Here is a 15,176-nt window from a genome sequence, read left to right as displayed (position 1 = left end):
TAAAATTTGTTTATTAATTTATTTAGATATTTATTTTCAAATTTGCAGTATCTAGTGTGAGTTTGTTTGTTTATTTATTTATTTATCCATCCATCCATACATACATACATACATACATACATATGTTTCTGTTCAAATCCAGTATAAAGTGGGAGCACATTTTCCACCCCCGTGTAGGTGAGTGCAATGATGGTATTAATCAAAACAACCAAATACACTATTAAATCTCTATCATAATGGAATTATAATGGGAAAAAAACGAGGACTTAATATTTTAAACAATTTTTCGCAGTGCATTAGTTCCCATTGTCGCTGAATGACAGTTGTGCGTGGGTGTCTTGCCCTCTCCAGGCTTCCGTAGGATTCCTTCACTGTCGGTGTGTTTGCGGTGACAGACCAGCATCGCCGCGCACCAAACTATGGACGAGATCAACAACATTGAAGTCGTTCCTTGCACAGACTCCGACTGCCTGAAGCCGTTCAGGGTGCACTACAATCAGGTAAGCTGTCTCCCCGCGGCTGTCAAGATGCGGCTGGATGTTGCGGGTTCGCCCAACCCCCCTTGCTATACTTTAGGAAGCTAGCACAACATCAAGACTACGCTGACCTTAAACAGTCGCTGACAGCAATCATTAGCAGTCACGTATTACTCTCTGGACTAAGAAGTGTGTCCATTGTGTCCTTTATCTTACAATAGACTCGAATTCGACATTGCTTTTTTTGTTGTCAAACCTGCCAGCTAATGTGCAGCTCCGGGCTAGCATGCTAACGTTAGCCTGCTACAGCTGTTACAATTGCTGGTCGAGCATGTGATTTAAATGATCGCAAATAGGCTTTATTAACACAATTGGCATTATTTGATGTCACGATTTTGTGGAAATAACGCAGCTGGGGCTTGTTGATATCAAGAGCATCACAGAAAGCTCAAGTGTTGGTTTCATTGGAAAACTTCCTCTGCAACATCACATATTTACTTTAAAGATGAGTAAAGGTGGCTAAAATTGGTTGTCTCTCACATGTCAATCAATTTAACTCAGACTTAAGTAAATGATATTGTACCTTAAGTATGTTTTTGTTTGTGTCTTTCTGCACATCAATATTGCCTTTATTTAGTGTACAAAATTCAAAGAAATATACAATTCATATGAATGGGAAAGTTCTTTACTGACAACACTGAATGGGACACTTCACTGTACTATTTAATGAATCTTGATGGATATTTCTATGTAAATTGTACTAAATTAACTGTCCAGTAAGTGTATGCATTTTATTCATTTGCAGCCGGCTAGAACATCTTATTTCATTTTATTTGGTAATTTTCCAAAAAGTATAGTGTTCTATTGGTCAGTCCACAGGTGCGAGTGTGTCTGCTATTTGCCGGCATCCGACATTTGATTACTCGCTCTGTGTTTCATAGCTCCTACCTATTAGTCACTATTATTATTATTATTATTATTATTATTATTTATTTATTTTTGTTAACGTGTGTTAACCAACAATCTTGGATTAATCGTGCTGGTCTTTCAAGGTTACTCTTCTCCGCCACTCTAAAGATACAAAAAAATCAGTTGAAATACATACAAGGGAACATACTGCTCTTTTTTCATGATTAAAAAAAAGACTAAAATTAATCAAGAATGAAATTAGGGAAAATATTTTTTTTTGTCAATTTTGTATATTTTCCCCTTGTTTTTGGTAGTTAATTTCTACAGGTTGAATGTCATGTGTTTTATTTTGTTTGTATTTTTTTATAAATAATTTCCGGTAGTGGAATATTTAAAAAAAAAAAAATTCAGTTGTTGTTAATAGAGGTGTGTTCACTTTCTAGATCCACAGCGTTTTCGTAGCTTATGTTCTTAAGTCACAAAAACTATGACCTGTTCACATTTCACTTGAAGCAGCTCTTTTTAAATGTGCCCTCAAGCTCCGTTACCATGGCTCTTAAGGTTAACTAAGTTTCTTTTCACCATTTGGGGTTCACACCTGTGACAGCAGGGGGTTGGGTGGGGGGTTAAGCTTATCAAGAGAATGGTGGAACTGCTAATACGGCAGATGGGCAACAAAAGAGATGATGATGGTGACTACCTCTCTGTTCTTCCCTCTCTTTTATCCTAGCCAGCTCTTGGCCAGACCAGGATGGGCTGTTCAGGGAGTCCCACAAAAGCTTTTCAGTCACACATCTTCCCCAAAAACCTTTCATGCTGCACAACACATCTGGAACCTTACAATCATATATATATTCACACTCAGAAAGGCACTAATTGTCCGAGCCTAATAAGTGGTTCTCGTCATCATTATTATTTATCGGTTTGGTTTCATACCTATGAAAGTAGGTGACTCTCCCTGTTGACTCTGGGAAAGGACACACTCACCATTGTTGTCTCATGTCATCATGCTGAATCACAAGTTGCTACTTCAGGCAGGCTAATTACCTTCATTTATTCATGATAATGATTTGAATTATTCATCCTCGGTAGCTTACTGCCTGTGGTCCCTTAGTCCTTCACTGAATGCACCCATTATGATCTTAAAACACATCATTTCATTTGAAATTGTATTGATGATATACAGCCGGAACAGCACGTGAAGTCCATCCACTGGGGTATCTTTAAATATAATGTCAAGTAAGAGTTGGAGTCAATCTTAACTTCCATACAATTTTATGAATGTTAGCCATTGCAGTGCTCCAAAGCAACATTTTTTACTAGTTACACAACAATTTACCTTTGAACTAACTGTAAACGTCAACTGAAACACATCTCACGCTTCAGTGTTTAATGTAGGGATAGCAGTTTTAAGGAACTGAAAAGGCAATCTTGATAAAGTTAATGTGTCAATAAAAAAGTTAACTGCTGTATAATAAATCTTGAATAGATAAATAAGAAGAGTTGATTAAATGTTTACTCACCCTTAACTGTGATGTACTATGAAGCTTTGTTCCCTTTCCAGTTCGGTGGTCATCACATTTTTTTTTTTCACAAGGCTACAGAATGCAGAGGTCACAACGATAGACAGAATTATTTTTTTATCGTTTGACATTTCTTACATGAGTATGTAAACACGGACACCAGCTAGAAATAAACATGTTTAGAATTCTAAAGTCTGATTGGTCTCCTCGGATGTTATATGGCTATCGATGATTATCGCCAATCATCCAGACATCTTGCATACTTATAATTGGTCCTTCTATTCATTCTCAATTTATGGGTCCTGCTGTTTCTGTTTTTTGTGTTACTTTAATTATGTGCACGCGGTCCCATCAATATTTTTAAGAAAGTGCAGGCTGTTTTTTATGTATTTATTTATTTATTTTAATCCATATGGATCATCTGATTGTTCTGTCAATACTGTGAAGACTCATCACACACTGTATGTCACAACGTGTGGTTCTTTTGTTCCTTTATCTATTGCTGATCATTAGTGGAGCAGCTGTAAAGTGTGCATGAGGCTTGCCGTATAGATCTCAAGTGAAGTTAAATCCCCCCAAAAACAGGAGAGCATATGTTAGGAATCAAAGAGTGCTATTGAATTGGAGGACGAGTTGATTTTTTTTTTTCCGCCACTTTTCTGCAGCAGCTGCCAGCTTTGTAGTAGTATTGAGTGGAGTGAGCACAGTAGGTGTATGAGCTGGTCATCGCACGTTAAGCACCTAAAAGATCAAGACGATACGCCCCTCTCTACAATGGCCATTCAAACAGGAGACTGTCATGTTTGATGCCCAAAGCCAGAGGGACCACATTAATTTCAAGGTCCCGTGAAGCCTCCTCTGGCTTCTCTTATCCCCCATACCCGTCTCCCACTCACTCTATGTCGGCTAATCACTGTGTAGTAATCCACATCGAACATGATTCTGCACCTGCCCTCCCCCCAAGCTCCTTCTCGCAGCGAGAGGGCCGAGTAATGAGGCGAACCCCACCATCTGGGAGTGGTGACAGGATCCTAGAAAGAGAATGGTTGCATTTGTCGTTTGCAATTGAGTGTCATCCATTTTGCATTCCACTTACGGTCAAATTGATCATTTGGTATGATTGTACTAAATTAAACTAAACTGGTTGATGGCCTCTCTCTGTAAAGTTGTGTCCGATCAGCACTGGCATGTTCTGTTAAAAAGTTAACCGTCATTTCTTTAAAGAACCATATTTTTCGGACTATAAGGCAATGAACGGGTCTATTTTAGGAAATTGTCATAAATATGGTGCACTGGGTTGTAAGATGCGGTCTCAATGAACTGGTCTTTTTGTGGAAAACATCGATAAATTTGGCACACTGTGCACATTAAGGACAATAAACCAGCGCAACAAATGAGGCAAACTTTATTTCAACATCCATATATAAGATGCACCTGATTATAAGGCACGCTGTCCATTTTTGCGACTATAGTCAGAAAAATACGGTAGTTCAGTTTTGGTATGGTTCTTTGGGGTCACAAATCTGTTGTGATAAATTGTGTTGAGTGATTAAGATGAAATAAAACTTATCAGTGCACTCTTCTTGTTAGCATTAACTAGTGTCCTTAAACTATGGTAAATGCCGTCGATTGGTTTTTGATTCATCATGTCAGCATGCAAAACTGTATGTGATTGGGCCGTATTTTTTTATTTTTCAAATTCACAACATTACATGGAACAATTCTCTCTTTTCATGCACCTTGACTCTTCTAGAAGGAGTTCTCCATGTGTTTTGACACATATAACCTTCCATTAAACTGTGGATGATTGAACACAGAGAAAGACTTTGTTGCTGGCAGGTTAAGAAATGTACTGTAGGTGTTCCTGTGTGGGTGGCAAACTTGCAGGACTCAACAGGCTCCTCAAATCTCTGCTTGTTTTGCAATCGGGGTGCGGCTAGCTTGGCCTCAACTGGGAATTATAGCATGTAAAACAATTGTTCGTACATTAGTCGATGTGGACTGATAAAAAGGTAAAACATAAATGTAAAATGTGACGACAAAGCTTAGAGTCCTTTCATTAGAGGGTGAAACAAAACCCTTTCTTGTCAATCATCAAACAAAAGCATTCATTTTTCCAAGGTTTATCAGAACAAAGCAACAATGATTGTTTCTGGTTTTCACCGTGTTGCGAGTTTCCTATTTTCAATAAACAAGAAAGTAGGAGTCATGCTTTTCTTTAGTTAAAGAATGTGACGCCTGTGGTGGCCATGGACGATGTGCAGCACAATTTATGTATCGAAAAATCATTTAGCAAATAGTCAGACGACATTCTATAAAAATAAATGCTAATCAACATTATTTTTCTAACTTTATTGAATATTATCTGTGTGACGAGTGTTAATTTGACTGCAGTTTTCTTTTTTTAGTTAATGAGCACTGAGCAGTCATGCTAAGATGCAGCACTTTGATTAAAAACGTGTCTCACAATGACGTCGCATGCAGTTCACACAAACGGAACTAAAGTGCCTGCCTGTTTGCAAGCCTCCAAGACACCCTCGATGTGACTACTGCTTAGGCTGCAAAACTGCCCCGCCAATTTCTCCTGCTTGCTGGACTCGGCTGGGTTGCCCTGACCACAGTTATAATTGAATGTGCTAAAATAAGACACCAGCCTCCTCGCCGTCTGAGAAGCAGCCGCCAGCGTTCAGACACGGGCAGATAAAAATCTGATGTTTTGATTGCATAATGAAAGGGAAATTAAGTGAATCCTTTCTATGCATTTCTAAATTGTTTGAATGATATAATATCCTCTTACCCAACCGAGCACATGAACTACATTGACTCTCTTTCACTTCAAAATGCCTTCACTTAATCAGGATGCCAGGCAAATTCCTTTTCCGTTTTAGGTGATGAGAAACACGTGAGACAATGTTAGACGCTTCCCACACGCTCAACACTCAATCTCTTTTCTGCTGCTCTTTAATTGCACATCTGATGGTGTGTAATGCTGCACATCCTGTTGATGCGGCAACATGACCGCAGGGTACATAAACAGCTATTTCCAACCTCTGCCATCGAAGCTTGAATGACAATGGGACGTGTTTGAACATTTAGTCATCAGGATTCCCTCCCTGAAACTTAATCCATCTTGTAAACGCCCATCTTTTCTTTTTGGTAGACAATGCTTTAAAGTCGGTGACTTATTTTCTTCGACACAATATGGCCCCTATCAGTTGATGATGACCTTCTGACATTGAGTGGTCATTTGTCAGCGCTTCTGAAGGCTTTGTCCAATGTCTCCTCAAATCCCTTATTAGATTTGTATAATCTCTGACACAAGATTGTTTCGGGATTTTAAGGTTCAGATCACTACGGCGGCTGTATGTTAACCAATCGTCTCCTTATTTTCAGAGGATGTCTTCTGTCAAATCTGTCATAATAATTAATACTTATCACCATCATACAATAAAACATCTTGTATCAACGTTTCACTGATCTCTTAAATTCAGACTCTTTGCTCCGTTATTGTCCAATTTCAAAGTGAGAGTCCTGTCATTTGATCCAGGAGGCTACAAATAACCAGGGTTCAAAATGCATGTCAGACTTGTGTAGTTTTACAAGTCAGCATCAGTTTCAAAGAATCTGATTGCTTTAGCAGTGTCCAGATTGAATAAATCAATGATGATTTGACGTCCCCTGACTTCAAGGGCTAATGCATCAAAGGGACCATGATGGATAAGCACGTAAACCTTCCCCTAACCAGAGCGTTTTAACATTTAGATAGTATTACTTTGATTGCATTTACTCACGCTGTCTGTTTCCGTCTGATTTCTTCACAGAATGGCACAAAAAAGTCCTGGGACTTCATGCGAACCCATGACAGGTAAAGCTTATGACAGCAAACCTTATGCACCAATTCTGCACATGTACACTTTCACGCATTAACATGCAAAGTGATACAGTTGGTAAAACTGAACACAATATTGCCTTTTTAGGATGTGTACCCATAAAATAGCTATTGAAACAAAAAAAACAATACAATGTAAGCTCCTTTTAATTGCAATTATTTATTTATTTTAATGTTTAAGAACACATCTGCTGCAATTAATGGATTATTTTCACCTTCCAACATATGATAGATTATTTTACTTTCCAAACCTACCCATGACTCTAAGGCTGGTCAAATGAGTTTTTTTTTTCCTTTTTGTCTGTGCATGGCATGGAGGTCTTGTCAATGGTTATAAATGTCAAAGCTTCACGGGGTGCCCTGTAAGCGAAATGTCACACTTTTGTGTCAAAACTCTTTGGTTACTAGTCTGTTTTGCTTGAGGTGCACTAATGTTGAAGGGTGCGTCTCAGGTCATTTACGCCCCCTTTCCTCTACTACTGACCCCAATCAGAGGTGCATGTGAAAAATAGTACCGCTGAGACAAAGACAATCTCAGAAATATCCAACCTGTCCATCGGTTTAAACTCTGCCAAAATATTATTTGCAGTTTTGATATGTAATAAATGCACCAAAGTTTGTGTGTGCGCTCACTCAGGACAAATTTGTTCACTCAGTGCTTTGGGAGGCATTCTGGGCAATGTGTGACTGCTTACTTTTAGCAATGAACACAAATGTGGGAAGAGCGAGTTTTTGGTCAAGGACGATGACGTGGAATCAGGTCAAAGCAACAGAATACTGTATGTCACTTTCTCCTCACACTAATTTAGTCAAATAAAACGTTGTCATGAAAGGACAAAATTCCAGCAATTGTTGATGGGAGTCTAAACCTCTAGCTTCTGCTTTGAGACCATTTTAGGGAAAAGGAAAACACCCACCTTAATTACCATGACTGCAATGACCACAGAATGTTCTGAGGGATGCTATGATAAACATCCACCAGTGCCACAAAAACATGTGCGCACATGGTGGGTAGAGTCCCATTGTGTTGTTATTTTGACACCTTTGTGTTAGCGGTGGCAGACTGGTGTTTTCCAAGAAACCAGATTTGAAAACAGAGAAAAAAAAAATGTGCGTAACCGCAACTCATTGAATAACATTGTGCCAGTCATGGTATCAACTCTATATGCTTCCCTTATTTTGCATCAGAAGGCGCTACATACTGCACAGAAGCTGTTTTGGTACTTAACACCATCACCAGTATTCACCTTAGACCCGCTGTTCACGTCCCACTCATATCCTACTGTCGAGTTTAAAGCCCCTTTGAGAAGGTCGCTCGTTTAACGATGCATGGAAAGTCCCAAGCGTCTTGGTATAACCATTAGAGCATTTTGTCTGTGGGAAGCTGCAGAAGAGTTGTAATGGTGTGGAACACTTCTAAAAGACTCAGAGCTGCCTCGGGGGACAGCTTCCATGCCTCAGGCCTGCATATGCATGTCCCACTTTTTTTTTTTTGCCTCAATCTGTTGCTGCTTAATTGTACCTATTCCCCAGCTCCTTTGCAGTTATATTTTGTATTCTTGCGTTCCGGCTGTGAGCGTTTGCAATAGTTTATGAACACATATGTGGTGATGGTAACGAGGATGATTCCCAGTGTATACTAATATTGGATTTTTGTGTGCAGTTGACCTGAATTACGAGGTTGGGATGATATAACTTGGATACTTTGAACATATTACTATTATTAATATATTGCTATTACTATTTTTTAACCTCTACACGTACAATTCTGGTCAAAAAAAGTTTACTTTCCATTTCTTTACTGAAATTAATTTAATTCAATGTGTCATTCTACTGTTCTGAAGGCAGAAGAACAGCAACATCAAAAGAAATCAAGGAATCAATATGACAAATATATTTAAAGGGGAAGTCAACCCCCCCAAATTGTTTCCAATAAAATGTTCTATGGGCCTTCACTAGTCTAAACGTGGCATTCTGATAAATAAGACGTTTGTGGAATATGATTTAAGCAGCCATATTAAGCTATCTCAGGAGGCGGCCATTTTGTCACTTCTGTCGACTGAAAATGACATCTCAGTTGCTCAGGGCTCAGTCAGGTCTCAATCATCTTAAATTGAATTCGCAAAAAAATATATAGAAAAAGCTGACCAAAAGTAGTTGCTTCTAAGCAAGTTGTGTAAGGTCCTTTCATCATGGGAAGGGCAGGGAATGATTTCCTCCTGCCTCGGACACATCCGCTTTCCCAACAAAGGCTTGCAGTCGCCCCTGGCAGTGGCCGTCTGTCACATCTACATACAGCAATGTATTTACAACACCTGGCGGGGGGGGCAATGGCTTGGCAAATCGGTGTCACGTTTCTGAGGCTTCATTAAAACACAAGATAGTGAAATTATTTTTAAAACTGTCCACCTGCACACACGTGTAGCTCTTAAGATGGAATTCAATTCGAATCATCATCAATATTGAATTACTTTCACTCTAAAATAACATCTTCAGAATCATTCTCCACTGCTTCAAATTACAGAGGAAAGTGTGTCATTGTCATGGCGATAAGTGTCTGGTCATCCATTGTTGACTTGTATTAACCACGGGAGCTTTAAAATCACTTACTCTTGACAATTATAGTGGGTGCCAGGATGCAAAAATATACACATTTTCTATGTACTTATTGCTTCTTTTATATATTTGCCTAAAAGCTTTTTGTTTCCACACTTATCCTTAGTGTATCCGTGCTGATATTCAACACCTCCTCCCACTGTTTTGTTCTTGTCAAGCAGTTCCGTCCAGGTATGTTTTATCTGCCCACCAGCTTTGCAGCACACAAAACATTGTCTAATGTACCCTGCGGTGTGCCATATTTATGCTCTACCTTTCACCATGTGAGATTTTTTATTGTTAAGCACTTTCACTCATAATGTAGTACACTTACAAATCCTGTTTATTCATGTGGGTTGGAGCCACAATGCTTAAATGCGCCATAAGAGGCCCACCTCCTTTGTTCCACAATGCAACAATTTCACGCTGCACTGTTAAATTCAAGGAAGTCTGGGTATTGATATGTTTTTCCGCTCTTATTCCTCTGAGAATAATAATAATGTACTCTTAATCTGAATCTTGACATAACATTTGTTTCAACCTGGGGCTTCACTCGTATTAACGTGTCAACTGTGTCCTCAACAATAATGTTTAAATTACTTAATTTCATGAATGTGGCATAGTTAAGTGTAGTAAAGTAGTAAACACGTACACTAATATTAATTTTGATCCTCCAGCTGTATACATGTGTGAGTGGGAAAGGAACAAGACACTGCCATGTCAGGCCACTGAAAAATCAGAGGAGGGGGCCACCGAAGCAGTCGCCTCAGGCTCGGAGAGTCAAGAAGACCAGGCCGACACAGAGACGGGGAGCTCATCCGCGTGGCCTCCAGCGGCCACGGGCATCACATACGAGCTGTGCGCCGGGCCGGTGGACAAACCCAACCTCTCCTTGGAAGAGATCGCCAGACAGCAAGTGCTGGAGGAGTGCGGCTATGATGTGCCGGCTTCCAAACTCAAGCGGATTACTTCTTACAGGTGAATGTACAGTGCTGTTATGTAAAAGAAGTAGTGCACATTCTATTTCTACTGCTAGAGGGCAGCAAGTACATTTCTGAACTCCGCCCATTTGTGACCTAATAAAGCGCGTTATAACAAATAAAACATAGCTTTTCGTTCACCAGTGAAGATAGATGACGGCAAAATCTTCTTAGGTCAGGTAAGCGAGGAGTAATAAAGCATCAGGTGAGCCAGCTATTTTTTTAAGCTTTACCAGAGAGCAGTAGCCAGGGCACAGCGACAGAAAAGCATGCAGGAGAAAAACAATCCCACATTCGGCAGCCGCACCTGCACAGCCATGACTGACGGCTCTCATAACTGTTCTTTTGATTTGACTCAGGCGCCTCCTCCAGCTTTGTTGGTGTAGTCTATGGTCGATATTACGTGTGGGCCTCTTCCATTTAATAGATAGGTATCACCTTAACCCTCATGACCCTTATGAGGGTGCTTTTGACGGAAGTGCACTGTGTGGTAAAGCTGAATGCTCAGGTCACAGCGTGCTTGATGATTTATTGCGCTGACTAAATGGCCTTTGTTGGGCTTTATAATTACTGAAAGAGTGAAATGACATGTCTTACACTGGACAGGATGTTATTTGGGGTAACACATGTTACATTATATCTGATGCATCAGATAACTACATTGATCTCTAGTCTGTACTTTTAACAATACTCAGGCTTTTTTTTTTTTTTTGCAGGTCGGTGCCTGCATCAAGGCCAATTGTTTCCATAGATACTGTGATTGTTGTGATTATAACCCTCCATATTGCCATTTGAAAAGAAAGACAATTCAGGAAATAGTTATTTCTCTTTATGAATAGTGCAAAAAAATGTATTCTGTATATTGGATTTCGTAATACGACGATCTGTTTATAGGGCTCAAAAATTAAATTGAGGATAAAGCGGTTCGGATAATGGATGGAAAATATAAACAGCACAGAAGGTTGCATCACATCATTGGTTTTTAGACTCATTACAATTTCAACTAAAGAAACAAATACTGTGGTCATCATAGTTTTTCTTGTTAACGTTTGAATTTATTCTTTCAGATGTACTGACAGTGCGATAAAAGATACATCTATGTCTCAAAGAATATACATCAAGGACAATACATTAATTTCTGGCAATGTTTACTTGGACACATTTTTTCAGATTAAAAGCCTGATCTAAATAACAATGCTTCATGCACACACGCAATTTGAAATGGTCTGACCCGATCAAGCCCATTCCGAACATGATTTGGTGATTTATCTGATTGCCACACATTATTCCGTAATTTCGGAGCAAACCGTTTTTACCGCGCATGTCTGTGACGTCAGTATATACGTTCTGTTATTCCCAGAAGCAAGTTAAGCAAGCGAGCGAAGGAAATAAATGGTGGGTGCTGTACTGAACTGAAAAGTGGGGTCTGGAAGATACGCTCCATTAGGAAACGTTAACTCGAAATATGCAAAATAACGATATATACCGACATATGGATGTTTTGTTGACATGGAAGTTGCTACGTTTTCTTCTTTTTCTTTTAGTAATAGCAGGACATTTGGTTAACCTGTGTGCGTCAAAATAAGTCCTGATTGAATCGAGGTTTTTAGTGTCCAGTAAAACAGTGCATCGAATTATAATTTTCATTCGAACTCTGATTGGATAAAAATAAATTTTGTCCATGTAAACATAACGACTAACATTCATTGTTTAATATTGTACAACACTTTCTTAAAATGAGATCTTTTAATTCATATTTTATTATAGAATAATTGCATTGAATAATAATTTCAAATGGCAACATATTTGGCTCAACAATTGTGCCATATTGGTCAGCGTGATTTGTGGAGTACCAAAGTACACAGCACAAGTTTAGTCTCCCCTTTTTTGTCTCCAGGTCCGGCGTGGGAGTCACGGGTTCCAAGCAGACCATGTTTTATGCGGAGGTATCTGACGACAATTGCGTGAGTGCAGGCGGAGGTGAGCCGCGGGAGGGCGAGCTCATTGAGGTGGTCAAAGTACCGTTGCACGAAGCCATGACCTTTGCCTACAACGAGCGCATTCCCAAAACCATGGGCGTCATATTTAGCTTCATATGGTTCCATAACAATATGTCTCCCAAGTACAAGATCTCCACCAATGTGTAACTACAATTATCTTTTATGTCAAACACTGGCCCAGCACAGCGACTCACATCCTCATGCCGTCACTTTTTTTTTTTTTTTTTTTTTTTGTGACACTTGGGTCGACATCTGCCAACGTGTATTTTTACATTTTGCCCTCTTGAACTTTTATGTGATGTCCATACTTTTCCCTCAAAGCAAACCGCCTCAGCGGGCTCTCTTGCACTTTTCTCGTGTTATCGACCAGTTTTGTTTTGTTTTTCCAATGTCTAGCACCGTTTATCAAAAATGGCTGCATATCACTGATTTCATATGCCTGCGTGAGAGTCCTGAATTTTGGACTGCTTTCATGCGGCTTCTTAGACATTTGCAGACATCTCAAGCATTTGCTGATCTCCTTTTATATGCTGTCAAGTTATCTCTTCAGAGCAGAGAGTTTTTGCCGAGCAACCTTGTGCATCTGGTTGGTTTTCATCTTTATTGCAAAGTTAAATGTGCCCTCGAAACCAATTATTACTCAAAGATGCGGTAAAAAATGTTTCTTTTCGCTGTGATCCAGTAATGCAAAAAGTATGCTCATCATGGTTATTGTTGCACCATGCTGTTAGCAAAGACTCTAATTATTTCCTAGTTCGTAATGGCTAACAAAGCATGCCAAACCAAACACTCAACCCTGAAGAGAGAATGGCTCAAACTGAAAACCCTTTACCTGTTTTAGTTTTTAGCGTGTTGTTGCTCAGCACACTTACCTTAAAGGAGGCCAATTATGTAAAAATTACTCGCTTGTCTACAACCCACCCATCAAGTTTAAAATTATACAACCAAGTAACCTTTGTCATGGTAACGCAAAGCCATACTCTCGTTGGAACACCCCGCAGTAGATCGGGACTGGGTGAGCAGGGCCTGATTTGCCTTAGACTGAAAGTGTGCTGTTATTCTAGATCAGGGGTGTCAAACTCATTTTTATGGACGGGCCACATCGTAGTTTTGGTTTCCCTCAGAGGGCCGTTATGACTGTGAACCCATATAAATGTATAATCACCTTACATTAGCACATGCACACGACAAATTGATGGAAAGCCAGTTTTGAAATCATAAGCCGGTCAGTTATTGTTTGTTCAAAAATTCTTCAATTTTATTTTAAAAAGGGGAGGATTGGCAACAAATGAATGACAATATCTCTTATCTCAATGTTGTTAAAAGTGAAGAAAATGTGATGGAAACAGGAAGTTGACGCACATGATTTGCCCTTCGCGGGCCCCATAAAATGAGGTCGTGGGCCAGATCTGGCCCCCGGCCTTGACTTTGACACCTGTATTCTAGATTCTTGGATATTGTGATATAACCATTTTTGCGACATGATATTAAGAACCACTATAAATTGTGAAGGAAAAAAAATGCATAATGCGTCTCCTTTAAGCACAGATGTGTGGTTTGTGTGAGTACCAAGTACAATCGAAGCTGCTTTTTATTGCCTCAAAGAAGAAATGAAATCATGGAGCACCTAGCAAGTCATACAGTTGCTTCTTTCTCAAAGGCTGCCATAAATTATATCTATCTTTAAGAAAAAAAAATACACGTTTAATGGTCGTCAAATTGTCAAGTCCTTTGTTTCAGCTTAACATTGTAATCATATAAGTTGATGTTTGGGGCGGATATCAACTGTCAAACTATCTTTTCGTAGAAAGTAATGAAATAGATTTGGCACATTCACACAAACAGTTTCATTCTTGGAGAATCAAAGCAGCAGTTTGCTAAAAGCTCAGGTCCAAATATTGAAATGCTTATTCCTATTCAGGGAGAATCTCTGTGACGATGACCAGCATTTAACATCACATTTAAAACTTACTAGCAGCAAAGTTTCTATCTTCTCAACATCTGTGAAAAAGGGCTGGTACTTCATTGTCTCGTATGGCGTGCAAAGGGGGAAAATAATTTCTCACGACGTTGTAGACATTTGGTGGGACAGATCACGATAAGTCTCATCAATACATTATTACAATCAGATCTTAAAGGATTTACTGCTTGTTAATCTGGGTGACTGTAAGTTGTGGAAGCTGTGTAACCGTGTAGGAGTTAAGTTTGGAAATGCTTTATGCAGTACAGTAGATACCATGTGGGTGTGAAAGTGAGAGTGAATAAGTGTTTTACTGGAGGACATTGTGAAAAGGAACACAACTGTGATGGATCTTTTTAGCGCAAAAGAACTGATGACAATCGACATTTAAGCTATGAGGTAATTTATTATGTTAAAATAATGAAAGAAAATCGTAGAACCATAAGCAATAGTATTTGGTACTGATTTGGTACCGTTTGAGGTCTCAATGCATTGTTCTAACTTGCACGAACTATACCAATATTTTCGATACTCTCCTCTTAGCCATACCTTGACGCAGGGTTGAACATTCAGCTTTAGTTTTATAACTACTGACGGACTAAAGCAATCAATCGCATTAAAAAAAATATGCTGCTTACGAAACAATTTCTTAACACATACTTGCATCACAATTTTCAAATGAATTTTAACTCCAAGATCATCTTTAGCTGACCATTTGGCACAAGGGTGGCTTGCGTTCGTCTTACTCATATTGTTAAACTTTTTCAACTTGAAAAACTGAAGCATGCAGAGAAGCAATGATGTGGTGATTATTTAACATTGCCAAAAATGTTGTCGTGCTGCA

The 15,176-nt window shown here is 39.2% G+C and overlaps 1 protein-coding gene across 1 annotated transcript; it reads left to right on the top strand.

The window, feature by feature from the left end:
* Window positions 1–323: 323 nt before the first annotated feature.
* On the top strand, window positions 324–13,859 carry nudt14 (nudix (nucleoside diphosphate linked moiety X)-type motif 14). Its single transcript, XM_088286510.1, has 5 exons — window positions 324–500; window positions 6,730–6,773; window positions 9,520–9,584; window positions 10,070–10,370; window positions 12,270–13,859. Exons 1-5 carry the CDS (start codon window positions 420–422, stop codon window positions 12,517–12,519), a joined length of 741 nt encoding a protein of 246 aa, XP_088142636.1. The 5' UTR covers window positions 324–419; the 3' UTR covers window positions 12,520–13,859.
* Window positions 13,860–15,176: the final 1,317 nt, after the last annotated feature.

The sequence above is a fragment of the Idiotropiscis lumnitzeri genome, chromosome 21, assembly GCF_059441095.1.
Source record: "Idiotropiscis lumnitzeri isolate Australia: NSW breed Sydney's pygmy pipehorse chromosome 21, RoL_Ilum_1.0, whole genome shotgun sequence".
NCBI classification, from domain to species: Eukaryota; Metazoa; Chordata; class Actinopteri; order Syngnathiformes; family Syngnathidae; genus Idiotropiscis; species Idiotropiscis lumnitzeri.
The sequence above is the reverse complement of the archived record's forward strand: the minus strand, read 5'-3'. Positions and strand labels throughout refer to the sequence as shown.

Coding starts and splice junctions, on each gene's coding strand:
- nudt14 (XM_088286510.1), top strand. CDS start 420: ATGGACGAGATCAACAACATTGAAGTCGTTCCTTGCACAGACTCCGAC. Junction 6,774..9,519: donor TTCATGCGAACCCATGACAG/GTAAAGCTTATG, acceptor ACTTATCCTTAG/TGTATCCGTGCTGATATTCA. Junction 9,585..10,069: donor TGTCAAGCAGTTCCGTCCAG/GTATGTTTTATC, acceptor TTGATCCTCCAG/CTGTATACATGTGTGAGTGG.